This window comes from Cinclus cinclus, chromosome 21, assembly GCF_963662255.1.
Source record: "Cinclus cinclus chromosome 21, bCinCin1.1, whole genome shotgun sequence".
In the NCBI taxonomy this organism is placed as follows: Eukaryota; Metazoa; Chordata; class Aves; order Passeriformes; family Cinclidae; genus Cinclus; species Cinclus cinclus.
This window is the reverse complement of record NC_085066.1, coordinates 2,174,280-2,188,851: the sequence shown is the minus strand read 5'-3', so window position 1 is coordinate 2,188,851 and position 14,572 is coordinate 2,174,280. Positions and strand designations below refer to the sequence as shown.

General features: G+C 42.1%; 1 protein-coding gene across 3 annotated transcripts in view; it reads left to right on the top strand.

Annotated features, from left to right (window-relative positions):
- GLS (glutaminase) overlaps positions 1-14,572 on the top strand; it is a 185,897-nt gene that overhangs the window by 124,687 nt on the left and 46,638 nt on the right. The window contains exons 1-3 of one of the 3 annotated variants that reach the window (XM_062506625.1): positions 4,364-4,725; positions 12,442-12,538; positions 13,034-13,155. The exons of 1 other annotated variant lie outside the window; for it this stretch is intronic. In XM_062506625.1, the coding sequence (XP_062362609.1) occupies positions 4,379-4,725; positions 12,442-12,538; positions 13,034-13,155 (566 nt within the window). In that variant the 5' untranslated portion in view covers positions 4,364-4,378. Of the gene's footprint in view, positions 1-4,363; positions 4,726-10,093; positions 10,230-12,441; positions 12,539-13,033; positions 13,156-14,572 lie in introns of those variants that run through there. One more of the 3 variants, XM_062506626.1, reaches the window with a different exon arrangement.

Genomic DNA, 14,572 nt, shown 5'->3' with positions numbered 1-14,572 from the left:
ATTTCTTTCCAGTTAAATAAATCCTCTGAATGTTTTCCTCCTTGTTAGATTTCTGAGCTGTAATGCCCAAACATTTGAACTTTTCTTTTCTTAGATTAAATAGTAACTATTTACTGCTTATGCTTCTATGCTCAGAGGTAGCTGTTCTTTATCCTCTGTACAATCCGACGTGGAATCTTTCTTGTGACTGAGCACCTTTCCCTTGAATCAATATAAAAATGTTACCCAAAGGTGCAGCAAGTTAGCCTCACAAAAGGAAAGAGTATTCTTAGGAACTGCTGCTAGAATGGGTAGAAATACTTAAATAGATAATAGTTGTCTCTGGTCCTTAGTTCTCTTTTGGAAAGCATTACCCTGCAACAAATGAAATGGAGCCAACATAACCATTCAAAATAGCAAAGTAAACAGTTCATGTCGTAGTCAAGATAATCCTTAATTTCTGCTGCTTATCTGAGATCTGCCCTGCTGATCTGATGGGAGGATTTAACCTTCCTGAAAGCTGTTATCAGTGTATGTGCTTGAACTGGGAAGACCTCTCTGCACCTGCTTTTCAGAGCCCTTTCTCCTAGGAGATTAATGCTGCTATGCCCCTTTTAGAAAGGAAAACCTCTGAAATATGGATTATTTTTAGAGAGCTATACTAGGAACATTTTTCTACCATACATCTTAAGGGAAACACTTAAAAAATAATGCCTATTTAAAAGATCATATTTTTTTCTTTCCTGAAGAACCCTGTTGTCTTAAATTCAAATAATTTTTGTCTTACAAAAGAACACGTATATCTGTGGAAATTAAGAAGAGATTAACTGGCCGATGGTTACTGCTGGTTGTGTAACCAACTCAAAATCAAAGCTATGGGGAATTTTAATTTCAAATTTCTTTGCTCTGTGTGGAAACCATTTTGTAATTTTCTGTTTCTCTTGGGATACTGTGTGAAACACAGAATGGCAGAGCAGATGGCATGTCTTCTCTTTCCAAAGAGACGAGTAATATCACTCTGTTCAAAGGAGAAGTCTAAGGGGGGTTTCACTGGGATATGGGAAAGCCCAGTCTAACATCTGGATCAATACAAAAATCAGTGTCAGTTTAACAGGTTTAATGTATAATGCTTTTCCCAAGCAAATGGTGGTGGTTTCGATGCTATTTTTGCTACATTTCTTATGGTTTATTTTAAGTTGGAAAAAAAAAAATCTGTTTTCAGATTAAGAGTCTCTGGTATACCTGTGCCAGTGGGAGGAGGGGAGAGAATCAGAGGGTGAAACATCTCAGGCTTAGTCATAGTAGGAGCAAGGAGTGATGGCCTGAATTATGCAGCAAAAGTTCTCAGAATAGCGAGTGAGTCACTATTGCCCTTGAACTTTCTGGATCTGAAACTATATTTATCATTTTGCATTGTTCCCAAGCTGTGTATTTGTAGTCCCACACGCAGAGCAACTTGTATTTTCTGCCCTCATGAGCTAAAACACAGACAGGGGAGTTTCCAGGGATAGAAGTCGAGGATCAGTTTCTTTAGGTGAGTTTTAAGAAAAGCTTTAATGATGAATACCTGCAGTGGGAGACAACTAATGTACTAATGTGAAGGCAATACTAAAGGGTTAAATAAAGGAATAAGTCAGTGGTGTACACAGTAAAAAAAACAAATTGAAAAAAGGAAGTGAGTAAAATTAAAGAGTTCCTGTAGGGTCAAGTATCATGGGGTAATGTTTTGAGAGGCAAATATTTTTGTGAATGTAGTAGCTTTTTCTTTTCCTTCCCACTACCTTATCTGCAATGTTCTGAACAGAAACTAGAGCACTAAACGGAAATATCTAGATCATTACATATTTCATTCTTTCAGTTCTTCTCTCCCTACACTATAAGAGATGAATTAGACAAGTTTCTGCACCAAGTTGTGGCTAAACAGCTGGCTTAGAAAAGAGTGCAGCTGTCGGACAGGCAAACCCCCTTGGCACTAAAATTCAGAATCTCGTAGTGTCTGCAGAACTGTGTGTTTGATTAGTGACCAAATACACATTCTGGAAGAGACAGCACTCATTGTTTCTGGTCTTAGAGCAGCAGACTTTGTAGAAAGAATGGAAAAGGTGCTTGAGAGACTTCTATCTTTAGAGTATTTTACATAACGGAATTTTAAAAATGAGAAATATTATTTCTGGGCGGCAGGATAAAAGAGGCAGTATTGGCTTGCCAAAAAGGACTTAGCAAATGGAAATCCAAAATTAGTTTCAGGAAATATAATAGATAATGTAATAAGTATGTGAGAACTGCAGGTACTTTGCATTTCTATATGTGAAGTTACTGCAGCACAGGATTACACATCCCACACTGGTGTTTCATGTTTCCTTAATCAGTGGGAAGAAAAACCATTGGTGTGTGGAGGCTCATTTTATAGGCGTAGATTGTCAGCTATCTTTATATCTTCTTCCAAAAACCCTCATGGTTGTTGTGACAATTTATTAGCATAGGGAACTCCTGTGGGTATTTGTGCTGCCGGGTGAGTAGAAGCATAAGGCAAGGCTATTCTCCATGTCTATTTGTAGTTATCTCAGATTGCATGAAAAATGGGTAACAGAACCCTCTCTGTTTTATGGGGGTCTTTAAAAGCAACTTACTATTCCTAGACATCTGAAACTTTCAATCTGGGGGTTGGTGGAAAACACAATATCAGTATCTTCAGAGTAAAACACTTCCAATCTTTAGCAAGATCATTTTAACCCAGAATTGCAGCTTTTCTGCCCCCACCTCTGCCAAACATAATAAACATACCAGATGAAATAAACCTCAACTCATGGGGAAATGGTTCACAAGGAAATTTAGCAGTAATAAACTCACAGCTCCACAAGTATTTACATTTTTGCTCCAAAAATTAACATTCCTAAACTGAGAAGACTAGGGACACTTAAAAAACTGGTTTGTGTGTTGGCATTACAGAGGAAGTAGGATGACAAGAAATCTCCTCTTTACTGTGACCCATAATGGATACAATTTGCTAATACAGATTTGTATTCATTTAGGACAAATTTAGCAGTTGGTGATGTGAGCAAAGTTTCACCAAGTAACTGCAAAATCTGTGACTTCCAAAATATTACATCCTGACAGCTGTGACAGAAGCGTAAGTGCATATAAAGAGTGGCATTTACACCTTGTACTGGTGTAAATTTTATGCTACCCTTCTCTGGTGCACTTTTGCCTTTAGGACTTTGCAACCATGGGTCGGTGGTTCCCAAACTGGGAATTGGAGGTGAAGAGCAGCAAAATTTCCACGCTCTGATTAAATGTTTGATGATGTGAACATGAAGAATGGCCGCACCCAGATCACCTAGGCATCCAGGTGGTTGATTTTTGTTGGCTCTGTGTTTGGTTTATTTATTTTTCTTAAAAGCTAAAAACTTCAGACATTTGACCAAGACTTACAGCCCCCCCACTGTAAGTTTTGGTGATGAGCTATGCAGTTATCTTTTTATTGAAGGTACGTGGAAACCCCTAAGTAGCTCTGCTCCTTGCCAGAAGAGTTTGACCCAAAGAGTGTGGGAACAATAATTCCTGCTGAGGGTATTTCCAACAGGATCCTGTTCCCTGAGCCCTTTCCTTGGGTGTCTGATGGATGCAGGCCCTGGGCATCCTTCTCTCTTCTCTGTGGTGGCCATTGACAGGACGGAGGGAATGGCCTGAAGCTGCGTCAGCAGAGGTTTTGTCTGGATATTAGGAGAAGGTTTTTCACGCAGAGGTTGTTCGGGCAATGGAACAGGCTGCCCAGGGAAGCGTTTTGGCAGGGAAGTGGTCACAGCGCCAGCCTGACAAGAGTTCAAGAAGTGTTCGGACAAGGCTCTCGGGCACAAGGTGAGGTTCTTGGGGTGCACTGCGCAGGGCATTCCCTGTGTTGGATCCTTGTGGGTCCCTTCCACCTCAGCGTCTTCTGTGATCCTGCCGGCATGGCAGAGGCGGTGCACTTCGTAATCAAAAACATACAGTTTTAAAAAATGGCCATATCCATGGCAACCTGAACCCGACACCGCCGCAGCCCAGCCCGTTCCCAAACGCCTTTACACGTCGCAGAGCGAGGGAGGGAGGGAAGGAAGGAGGGAAGGAAGGAGGGAGGGAGGGAGGGAGGCGGCGCCCCGGGGTCCCCCTCAGAGCTCCGGGTCCGTCCGCTTGGGGCGCTGCTGCTCCCGCCCCGCCGGCCGCGCGCGACACCAGCGGCCCCGCGGGGAGGCTCGGGGGCGGGGCACTATCCTGAGCGACGTCCCCGCCGACCAATGGGCGCGCCGCGCGCCTGACAGTTTAGCGGGCTCGGCCAATGGCGCGCGGCGGGGGGCGGGCGCGGCGCGGTGCGAGAGGCGCGGCCGGGCGGCGCGGCGGGCAGTCGGCGCGGTGGCGCAGGATGATGCGGATGTGGCGCTCGGCGCTGCTGAGGGAGCTGCTGCTGCTCGGCCCGCCGGGGGCGGCCGGCGGCGGGGCCCCGGCTCCGGGACCCGCCGCCGGGACCCGCCGCCTCCCGCCGTCGCCGCTCGCAGCCCTCGGCGCTAGCCCGCCCGGCGCCCGGCGCGGCCCGGCGGCGCTGCCCTCAGCGCGAGGTCTGTGCACCCGCTCGGAGGGAGCCTTGGAGGAGCCGGGGAAGGGGGCGCAGGCGCCGTCGCCGACTCCCGGCGAGCCCCCCGCCGACAGTGGCCACAACAATAACCACGGCGGCGGCGGCAAGGAGGTGGCCGTAGGCGGCGGCGGGGAGAAGTGAGTGTGGAGGGGGCGGCGGGCGCGGGGGATGATGCGGAGGCGCCATGTGAGCGCCGCCTCCCCTTCGCACGCGTGGTGCCTGCGGAAGGGGCCGGGCCGGGCTCTTCCCCGGCAGGTGCGGGGACCCCGGGGGTGCCGAGGTCCATGCCGGCTGCCGGCGGCTCGGAGCGGGGCGGTGTGCGCCCATCGGGGTCCGCTGGCCGCGGCGTGGGGCCCAGGCGGCGCCTCAGCTTCAGCCAGCCCGGGGTCCCTCCCGCCTCTGTGCGGGGGTGCCCTCCGTGGGGAGGCCCGGCGCGGGCTGCGTGCCGGTGGGTGGCTTTGGAAACGCTTCCACTTGGCTAAAAATATTATTTAAGGGAAGCGAAAGCTGTGTCATCTCGCATTAATTATTAAAGGAAGCGTGTGTGGTGCGTAGTGCTGCCTTGGAAGTTTTGTAGCGCTGTCTTCTCCGTGTCTGTATCCACCTGGATGAGTTCCTGTGTAACCTGCTCTAGGGTAACCTAGCCTTGGCAGGGACATTGGACTGGGTGATCTCCAGAGGTCCCTTCCAGCCTTAACAATTCTGCGATCTAGTGCAGCCAGGGACAGGTAGTGCCATTTGTGCGCGGTGAGTACCGATGTTTATAGGTGCTGCAGGATGCGTGCCTGTGCCAAGAGGCTCTTATTTGTCCCTTAGTGACAAAGGTATGCACAGGTACTAGAATCACAAGGCTGTATATTTTTATGAAGTTAATATTCCTTCACTCAGAACCTGAAATAAAGTAAATAAAAGAAAATATTGGAGACAGGTGTATCAGCTCCAGGTTTTGTACCTGGTTATGACTGGTGGTGGATACCAGGGGTGAAGTGTAATGATGAGGTAAATGGATTGGCAGAGCATTCTTTGTTAGTTCTCAGCATTATGCAAGTCTTAAGTGTTCATTTCCTACCACCCCCTGTCTTGACAGTCTGTGAGTTGGATATTTGAACCTGGGTACATTTGGAATCTCAGGTAACCTTTTACAAGAAGTTTGACAGCTTAGCTGCAAGCCCCATGAAGACTCCTGCTTTGTGTGTGTTTGAAATATGCCCCGTGGCATTCCTGTAGGCACCCTTTGTGCTGATTATGGGGTGGTGTGGTTAAACCCAAGCTGCTTTCCCAGGCTTTGCTATGCTTATTACCTAGATGAAAAGAGCAAATGACAGAAGAAACAGGGCCAAGAAAGGAGTACCTGGTTTTGACACTGAGAAAAGCCTGTTAGGCTAATGCTAAGAGGAAGTCTGGTAAAGATTCCACAAGGCTGGTCAGGAAGGCTTCAGCCCTTAGCTTAATAGTTCTGCTCTTGAGTTGTGGTTTGTGTTTTGTTTTTTTTTTTAGCATGAACTTCAGTATGGCAGGTGGGGAAAGAGGCTGTGACTTTGTTCTTCTGTGCTTTTCCCCTCCTAGATGTGGTTATCTGCTCAGCCTGGTTCAGTGGGGTATAGCCTGCTTTAAAGGCATCACCAGTTACTTCTCCTGTCAGATGCCTTAAAAAATGCATGCATGTCAGGTTATGTAACTGTATCCAATATAATACACTATTGGTTTTATTTTAAAATTTATTTTTTTAAATAATATATTTATATTTTAAATTCATGCTATTGTTCAACAAATGTGAAGTTTCCTCCTTGAATTAGCTCTATATATATGTTTTGGAACAAAAATATTCTTCTGTGGCTTGAATAGGTGTGGTTTATAAAGACTGCACTTCTGTTTTCAAGCAGAGGTACAGACATTAAAAACTTTGGAAAAAACCAGCATGCCAGCTGTGATGGAAGAGGAGATTTATTGAAGAGGTAACATTTTCTTAAAATGAGCTGTTACTAGCTTGCTACAGCTAGCACCAGTTAGGGAAATCCTTTAATGTCTGACATGTGTGGTAAAGCCATGTAATCACAAACCAGTTAAACACTTCTAATAATTTTTGGCTTTTGACAAAAGGATGTATTTGAAAGTCAGTTGATTGTTCTTTGAGTCTTACTGCAAGAGAAATTCTGTACAACATCTAGCATATGGTTACAAACACAGAAGAAGCTAGAAACTTTCATTTCAGGTTGTGCAGGAATTCCTGGTGGCACATTAGGCTGCTGGGTACTTTCATTCTTACTTTCCTTGAAGCAGAACTATGAAAATCTTCCTTCAAGCATTTGTAAATGGCACATTCTATGTGGAAATCATTGCTATATTAAGACAGAGTACAGGGTCGAGAAGAAAAGTGAGGTTCTTCAAAAGACAGGTGTCTGAACTGCCCTGGCAGCTGGGCTAAGTCAGTGCAGTCTGTGTTCTGCTGATTCCAGCACGTTGCCATCCCTGCTCTCTAAACATTTGAGTGGTGGTTGGCAAATGGTTTGTGGGCCCAACTGGCAATAGTTTTTGGTGGGTTTTTTCCCTTAGTTAGTGTTGGGGGGCCATTTTTTTTTCCTATTTGGTTATAAGGATAGAGTCCTGGGATGCTGAAATAACCCATGGTGTCAAAAGACAGCAGTAAGGTTTTCCTGTTTATTTGCTTTCCTGACAGTCCTTGCATATGCAGTAGGATTTGCAGGTAAAGGCCTAAAGTGTTCTGTGCAAAGACTGTACAGAAATTTAGAGCAGTTTAATTCCTCATGGTGAGAATAAATTATGAGGCCTGTGGCTGATGAAATAACTAGTATCCCATTGCATAACCAGATCCCCTGGTGCATTTTTTCCATACCATCTTCCACCACCTCCTTATCCCTGCTATCCAGCCTTCATGCTGCGTATCCAACTGAAACCTAATGTATTTTGGACAGGAAAAATAATTGAGCTTAAACTGAGAGTGGTCACAGACTGGTAAATTTAATTAATAGGAGCACAATAATATCTATGCTTATGCCTGAGTTATTAAAACACAGCAGCCTAATACACTCCTCAGTTATAGACATGTATAATACTTTCTACCCTTTGCTCCTGCTTTCAATAGAAATGTTCTTTGCTTTTACTTTCAATATAAGAGTTCGTCTTGCATCTGTGCAGGACAGTAAAGGGGTGAAACAGTTTATCTTAGTAGAAGCTATTTCTAAATTAAAAAGGCCTTGATAAAGATGAGAGAGAGGAGCAAAACTTGAGTGAACCTAACGTTTGAAAGCTTAATTGCTCACTTTTTACAGATAAATTGCAGTGCTGCTGGACACTAGTGTATAGAATATCACAAAACGGTTAAGGGAAGTTTTCAGGTTTTTTTTTTTTTTTTTTTTAAATGACAAGGGAGTGGTAGTGCTCTTTTTTAGGGCCAGAGATGAATTCTGCAGATACTTTTTAAAATAAAATTGCGTTTGCAGGCCAGATTACCTAGGAGTAACTAGTAACCAGGCAGTGTTTCATTTTGCTGACACTTCCCATGGAGTGTGGATACAATAATCAGATATGCAAGAAGCAGTTAGAAGTGCACTTTTATTAGACCTTTCCTGACTTCTATAGAGGCCAAGGCTTTGAAGCTAGAGCTGTTTTTTTATTTATTTTTTTTTAATTTCTGTTTTATCATAAGCACTTTGTTAGCTACTAAACAAGTCTGTCTTTGGTCTAAGTTGATAAATATGTAGTTGGCTTTTGAATTATGGTAGTTTTTGGGTAAATTGCTGCCCACCTCTTTTATGGGCCCAGTATTTCTCTATGGGAGTGGGCAGAAAGTAGTTACTTAGTGACCTAAGTAACTAAGTGTTGGAGATACAACCAAGATAATACAGCATCTGTAGTATGGTAACAACTTCTTCAAGGTGCCTGTCTTACATAGAGTGGCTACTGACTGTGACTTGCAACTTTCATATAATCCCAGAATAGTTTGGGTTGGAAGAGACCATTTAAAAGGTCACTTAGTCCATACCCCTCTGCCATGAGCAGGGACATCTTCAACCAGATCAGGCTGCTGAGAGCCTTGTGCAGTCTCACCTTGAATGTTTCCAGAGATGGGGCATTTGCCACCTCTCTGGTGGTAAATAAACCTGCTCCAGCATGTCACCACCTTCACCATAACATTTCTTCATTATATCTGATATAAAGCTGCCCTGCCCTCTCTTAGTGGAAAACCATTATGCCTCGTCCTTGTTGTGACCTCTGTGTTGTGACAGACCCTGCTAAAAAGCCTGTCCCTATCTTTTAGGCTGGCTGTAGGTACTGAAAGGCTGCAGTGAGGTCTCCCAGGACCCTCCTCTTTGTGTGCAAAGGGGGAAATCCCCTCCCTTGACCTGCTGCCCACTCTGCTCTGGATGCAGACCAGGACACTTTTGGCTCTGTGGACCCTGGGTCCTGTGCAGCCACTCCTCCACCAGTGCCCACAAGTCTTTCTCAGCGAGGCTGCTCTTGATCTCTTCTGGCTGTGTGAATTCCAGCAGTTACCTCGGCCCAGCTGTAGAATGTTGCACTTTACCTTGCTGATCTTCATGAGGTTCACACCTGGACAAGCTTCTTGAGGTTGTCCAAGTCCCTCTGGATAGTGGCCCATCCCTCAGGCTTGTCACCTGCACCACTCATCTTGGTGTCATTGGCAAACTTTTGCTGAAGCTTCATTTGATCCCACTGTCAGTGTCATTGATGAAGATCTTAAATGGTCCTTGAGGGACCAGTGTTTGTGACAGTAATTGTGACCTCATTTTTGTGACTGGTGTCGTATTTGTTAATAAGGCCTGAAACTGTTATTAGCAATATCATATCTTTATATCATTTGTTGTTCTGTAAAATCTGTTCTTAATTTTGGTAATTCTGTCCTGAAGTGCAGAGTAAGAATCTTCTGCATTATTTGAAATTTAATCTTGTTTCTGTCCTAGAAACATTTGTTAAAATAAAGTCGTCCCCAGGATCTGGTGTAGGCATTGTACTGATGCAAAAGGAAGAGCTGAAAGAAGGGCTGCAAAGCCCTTGTGCTTGGAAGTCCTGTGTTGGTTTTTCTTTGTATTTAAAAAAACAGTTCACCAGTATTGTAGTCCACAGATTAGTATACTACCAAAGAAGTCCAGTTGTGTAATAGTTTGGTGCTTGTTTATTTTTTTAAAGAAGGTAAATAAGTATCAAAAGTCATTATTCATGAAATCAGGTAAACTGGAATTTCCACTTAAACTGACTGTGGAAATTGCAAGTTCCCTGACCTGAAAAACAGCTTTTTACATGTGTGGAACAGAATTATCTTGCTAAGTGTGTTCACAGTGCCAAAACACATCTTTAAGGTTAAGCAAACATTAGTTACTGACATCACTGATCTGATAAACTGCAGAGCAAGCCTTTTCACCCTATTTAGAGGATAAACTTTAGCAAAAGATGGACTATTTGACAAGGAGCAATTTTCTGTAAATATATTGAATGTCATCCTCTTTGCTTCGGTTGTCTGTGCAGCTCCTTTGTTTAATTAGGCTGAGTGACCCAATATTAAACAACAGCAGATGTGAAAGATGTGAAAACCACGTGGAGAGAATTTCTGCTCTGAAAGATGCACGTCTCTTTAATAGATGAAAATCTTGTGAAGAGACAGGTAAAATCTTGGTTAAATGGCTGAAGTATTTCTGCACCTTTCCAGATAGAAATTCTGTACTTGGAGCAGCTGTAAAATTCTGAGTAATTGCTCAGAAATGTGTAATTAATTAGGTTATCAGTTAACATTTCTCAGTGTGTTTGTTGGCTGGTTTTGCCAGAGTGAAATAGGAAAGTTTCCTCTGCCAGACTTTCAGGAGTCCGTGAATGCCTGGTGTAGCAGAGACATTCCTTAAAACACGAAATCTCAACATTCTGGGGAGCTCAGTTGAATGCTTTGTGTAAATGATGATGATCTAGGGGTGTAGACTATGTAATTTAGCACAACTTCTAAAATTAGTTCCCTACAGGATTAGGATGCAGACACAGGGTGAAGCTTTAGCTGCTGTGTTGGTAGTTCTGGTTCTGTTGGCTCGTCTGGACATATTGTCCCAAAAGGATTAAAAGTGAAACATGCTGCCTGGACGACCTGAATTTTCTTTTGGAAAAGGGCTGTTCTGTAATTTGCTTGAGGTTGTTGCAAGCGTTTGTCTTGGTTGAATTGCCAGCCTGTTTGTGCATTAGTCAGCCAGCATAATTTAAATTTAAAAAAAAATAAATCTAGACTGTAAGACAAGGAAAGTTCTGTTGGCTTACAAAGCTGTCTTCTGTTCTTAGTATGTAAGTACAGTGTTTTAAATTATAAAATGAGAGGTGGTATTTTTACTACTGGTTTTCACAGCTAGTTACGAGGAAAGGAGGGAGGCAAGGGCAATCTAGAGGTTGTCTTAAATTTATGAGGGCATTTGGATATAATCAGATTTTTATTAAAATAATCATAAATCTGACTTGTGTAAGTATTGGAGAGGATTAAACATCAGTCAGTAAGATTGCATTGGCCTATCTAGGGTCTGTGCTTACCTGTAGCATTTTATTTTTGCATTGTAGCCCTGAGATCTGTTATTCAAAGGATTACTAATCTCTTGAAATTTGGACCTGCTTTTTGTAAACCTATGCATAAATGTATAAAAATATAAAAATTGCCACTGAGCATTCTAGTTTCAGGCAACAGGTTATCTATTACTGTATAGTAACAAAGTATTGCTAGTATTAATAGATTATAAGATAGACCTTTAAAATTGATGGCTAAAATAATGTAAGACTGCACACTCTACATTTTAGTTACCATCTACACATTTTTTTTTCTTTTGGTTTCAGGTATTTTTTTGTTTGTCAAACATCGGAACATTGGCTTTTTTTGTTTGGAAACCAACCTGGGTACTTCAGGGGACCAAAGAATCAGAATCCCTCCCAGTCTGGCAGTGTAGTGGACCCTGCTTTCAGGGCAAGTGTAAAGAGCTGGGCTCTTGCCTGCTGCAGGGTGCTCTGGAATACCAGGGAATATTTTTATAGTTTTTGTCGGTTAAATCTGTAAACTTCCAAAGGCCTAGAGGGAAAGCTGTCAGTACTACAGCTTTCTGTCTCAGAAGGAATCTGAGTGCTTAGTTTGGTGGGTTTCCTTCAGATTTCACCTGAAATGGAGATGCAGGTAATGAAATAGGTAACACCTGGGATGGTGTGTTTGCACTGATAAGCACAGTGACCATTAAAGGTGCATCTGCACCGGGTTTACTTAGCTAAGTAGGTGTGATGAGAGGCTCTATTATGCTGCAGATGGCTTGGGTTGTTTCACAGTAACTGATGGGGCTTACATAAGCTTCTAGAAGGATAAGGACTTTAGGACTCTGTGGAGTCCTGAAAACAGGACTGTTTTGAAGGAAGTATTACACATGTCATCTCCTTCTCTTGCCTGTAGAACAGTTGGGTCAGTATGCTCTACAACTTCAGTATAAGGCATGTACATCCTGGAATCTTATAAATAATTTATCCTCTGTGAGTAACATACCCATCCTTGGTAACATCAAAAAGAGGGATATTTGATTAATCTGCTCCCCCAAAAAAATCTAAATATAATCTTAGCGATAAATGTATGATAGTAAAAATATGACTTGAGTTGCAGTTAAAAATGTTTGCTACTGCAAAATCTGTGTGTGCTGCTTGCAATATTACCATTTTTTATCTACTTTAAGTCTAACTAAGCTTTGTGTTCACTGATGAAAACGCTCTTTAGAATTAGTGGTAGCAGTGAAAATGTGTTTCCCTGAGGATAATGCAAAAATGTGTATAAATAAAAATAAGCACTAAAATAATCTGCTTTTTTTCCTGTTTTCCAGTAAAATGAAACAAGGTCTCCTTCCCAGCTTAGAAGATCTACTTTTCTATACTATTGCAGAAGGGCAAGAAAAAATACCAGTTCATAAGTTCATAACTGTAAGTTTACTGTTCCAAAGTGCTGTATGAAAGCTAACTGCTGCAAGGTTATTTTAACATTCTAAATGCAAGAATGTAAAGCAAAAAATTTCTGTTGTACATGTTTAGCTGCAGGAAGGAATGTAACTATTGTTTTGCCCCCAGTGCTGTTTCTGTAGTTAAGTAAGAGAATGAGTGTATTCATGTTATTATTTACTTCTTTGATGTACAGAAGAGTATGCTTGAAAGCAACTGTGCCTATGGCATGGCTTGGTAGTATTTGTGCTTATGTAAAATGTAGTTGGACCTGTGGATTTCAAATAGCATTAATGCTTTGACATAAAATGCAACCAAAATGGCCAAAGGAAATTGCTAAAGAATCAGTAAAATGTCACATTGTCTATGTTGATGATGCAGTGGCAGATCTCTTACAGTGATAAACAGTGAGCAGTAGATAACTTGATTGTAACAGCATATCTTTTCACTTAGTAATTATTGGGGTTTTTTTTGTAATAGGCACTCAAATCTACAGGATTACGTACATCTGATCCTCGACTCAAAGAGTGCATGGATATGCTGAGACTGACTCTTCAGACTACTTCAGATGGTGTTATGCTGGACAAAGACCTTTTTAAAAAGTAAACTTTCTGTCAGTTATGTAACTGTGTAATTCTGAAAGAATGCTGTCTCTGTGTTTACTGAGTGCTGTCTTAAGGAGAGACATAAGGTACATAAATCGATTAGAAAGGGAGTCAAACACACACTCCTGATGCTATTTTGATAGAAGTTTGTTCTCAAAAAGTTCAGCGTGGACTAATTTTACTCCTGTGTTAAGTTCTAGACCAGGTCTTCACTGTTCTTTATTGTCAGCAGAGTAAAATCTCTAAATTGTTAGATTCAGAAACCTTCCTGGGTGTATGGATGGATTGGAAAGGAAATGCATTTGCTATTATGTATTTCATTTATACTAAAAGGCTTATTTGTTACAGTAAACTGAATTATATTTTAGGCAAGGGCTCTGCATTTGAAAAAGAACTGATTGCTAATTAGCAGGATTATCTTTGGTTCTGTGTTACATCTCTGGGATTTGAGCCTCTGTGTGAGAAGAGTAGTTATTATAACAATTTGTGAAAAGCTTATATGGTTGCTTCTTGTGTAGGAAGAGTTTTGAATGTAAAGATTATACAGAAGTGGAGAGGTGAATCTTATTTCACATAGCAAGCTTTTCTTTGCAGCAGCAGGAGGTTCCTTTGCAACCTTTTTATTGTAAATTAAAGACCCCTGAACTGTAGTTACCTGTTCCTTGTAGGGACACTGCATTTATCATGAAAAGACTTGCACAGGGTCCCTGTATTTCCTTCTTTAAGTGTTTAAGGTGTGAAATACATTAATGTATCTACTCAGCTGTACTTACCTCAGGACTTGAAAGCTTTAGTTCCCTGAACATAGAAGTCAGTGGTGTAATTCTCCTTTTGAATTTGAATCTGAAGCTGCCAGATCAAATGAAGTATCAAGGTTAAGTGATGTGGTGTAATGGTAGCATAAGCCTGACTAAATCAGTCAAGTCCAGTAGAAATTACCAGTGAAATACATCATGCATCTGTATTGTCTGTTTCTGTATGCCTTTTTAGTGATTCTAAACATAAGGCTCCAATTTGACTAAAATTGCATTATTTGGAAATTTTTTGGCTTTACAGCTCTCTCCACATCAGGAAGAATCTCCATGTTACAGACAGAACAACTTGGAGTTTTAATATTTCATCTACAGAATTTCTTGAGCTGAAGATTTCTGGGGTGCATGTTTTGGAGGGAGTGCTGATAAATTTATGAATTAGCTGTTCATGTAAATTTGTGTGATACAATTTGCAGGGTGAGACCAGGCTACTACTGAAAGTGGTGCAACATGCTGGTTAGCTTGCTATGAGAATTTTTTTTCTTTACTTTTTTTCCTTTATGGTACTACTTAATATAGTAGTACTGTCTATTGTTAGATGAAACTTGGGCTGCTTTGTGTAGGGAAGCAGTAATAAGCAATCTGAGTCAGAACTTGAAAAA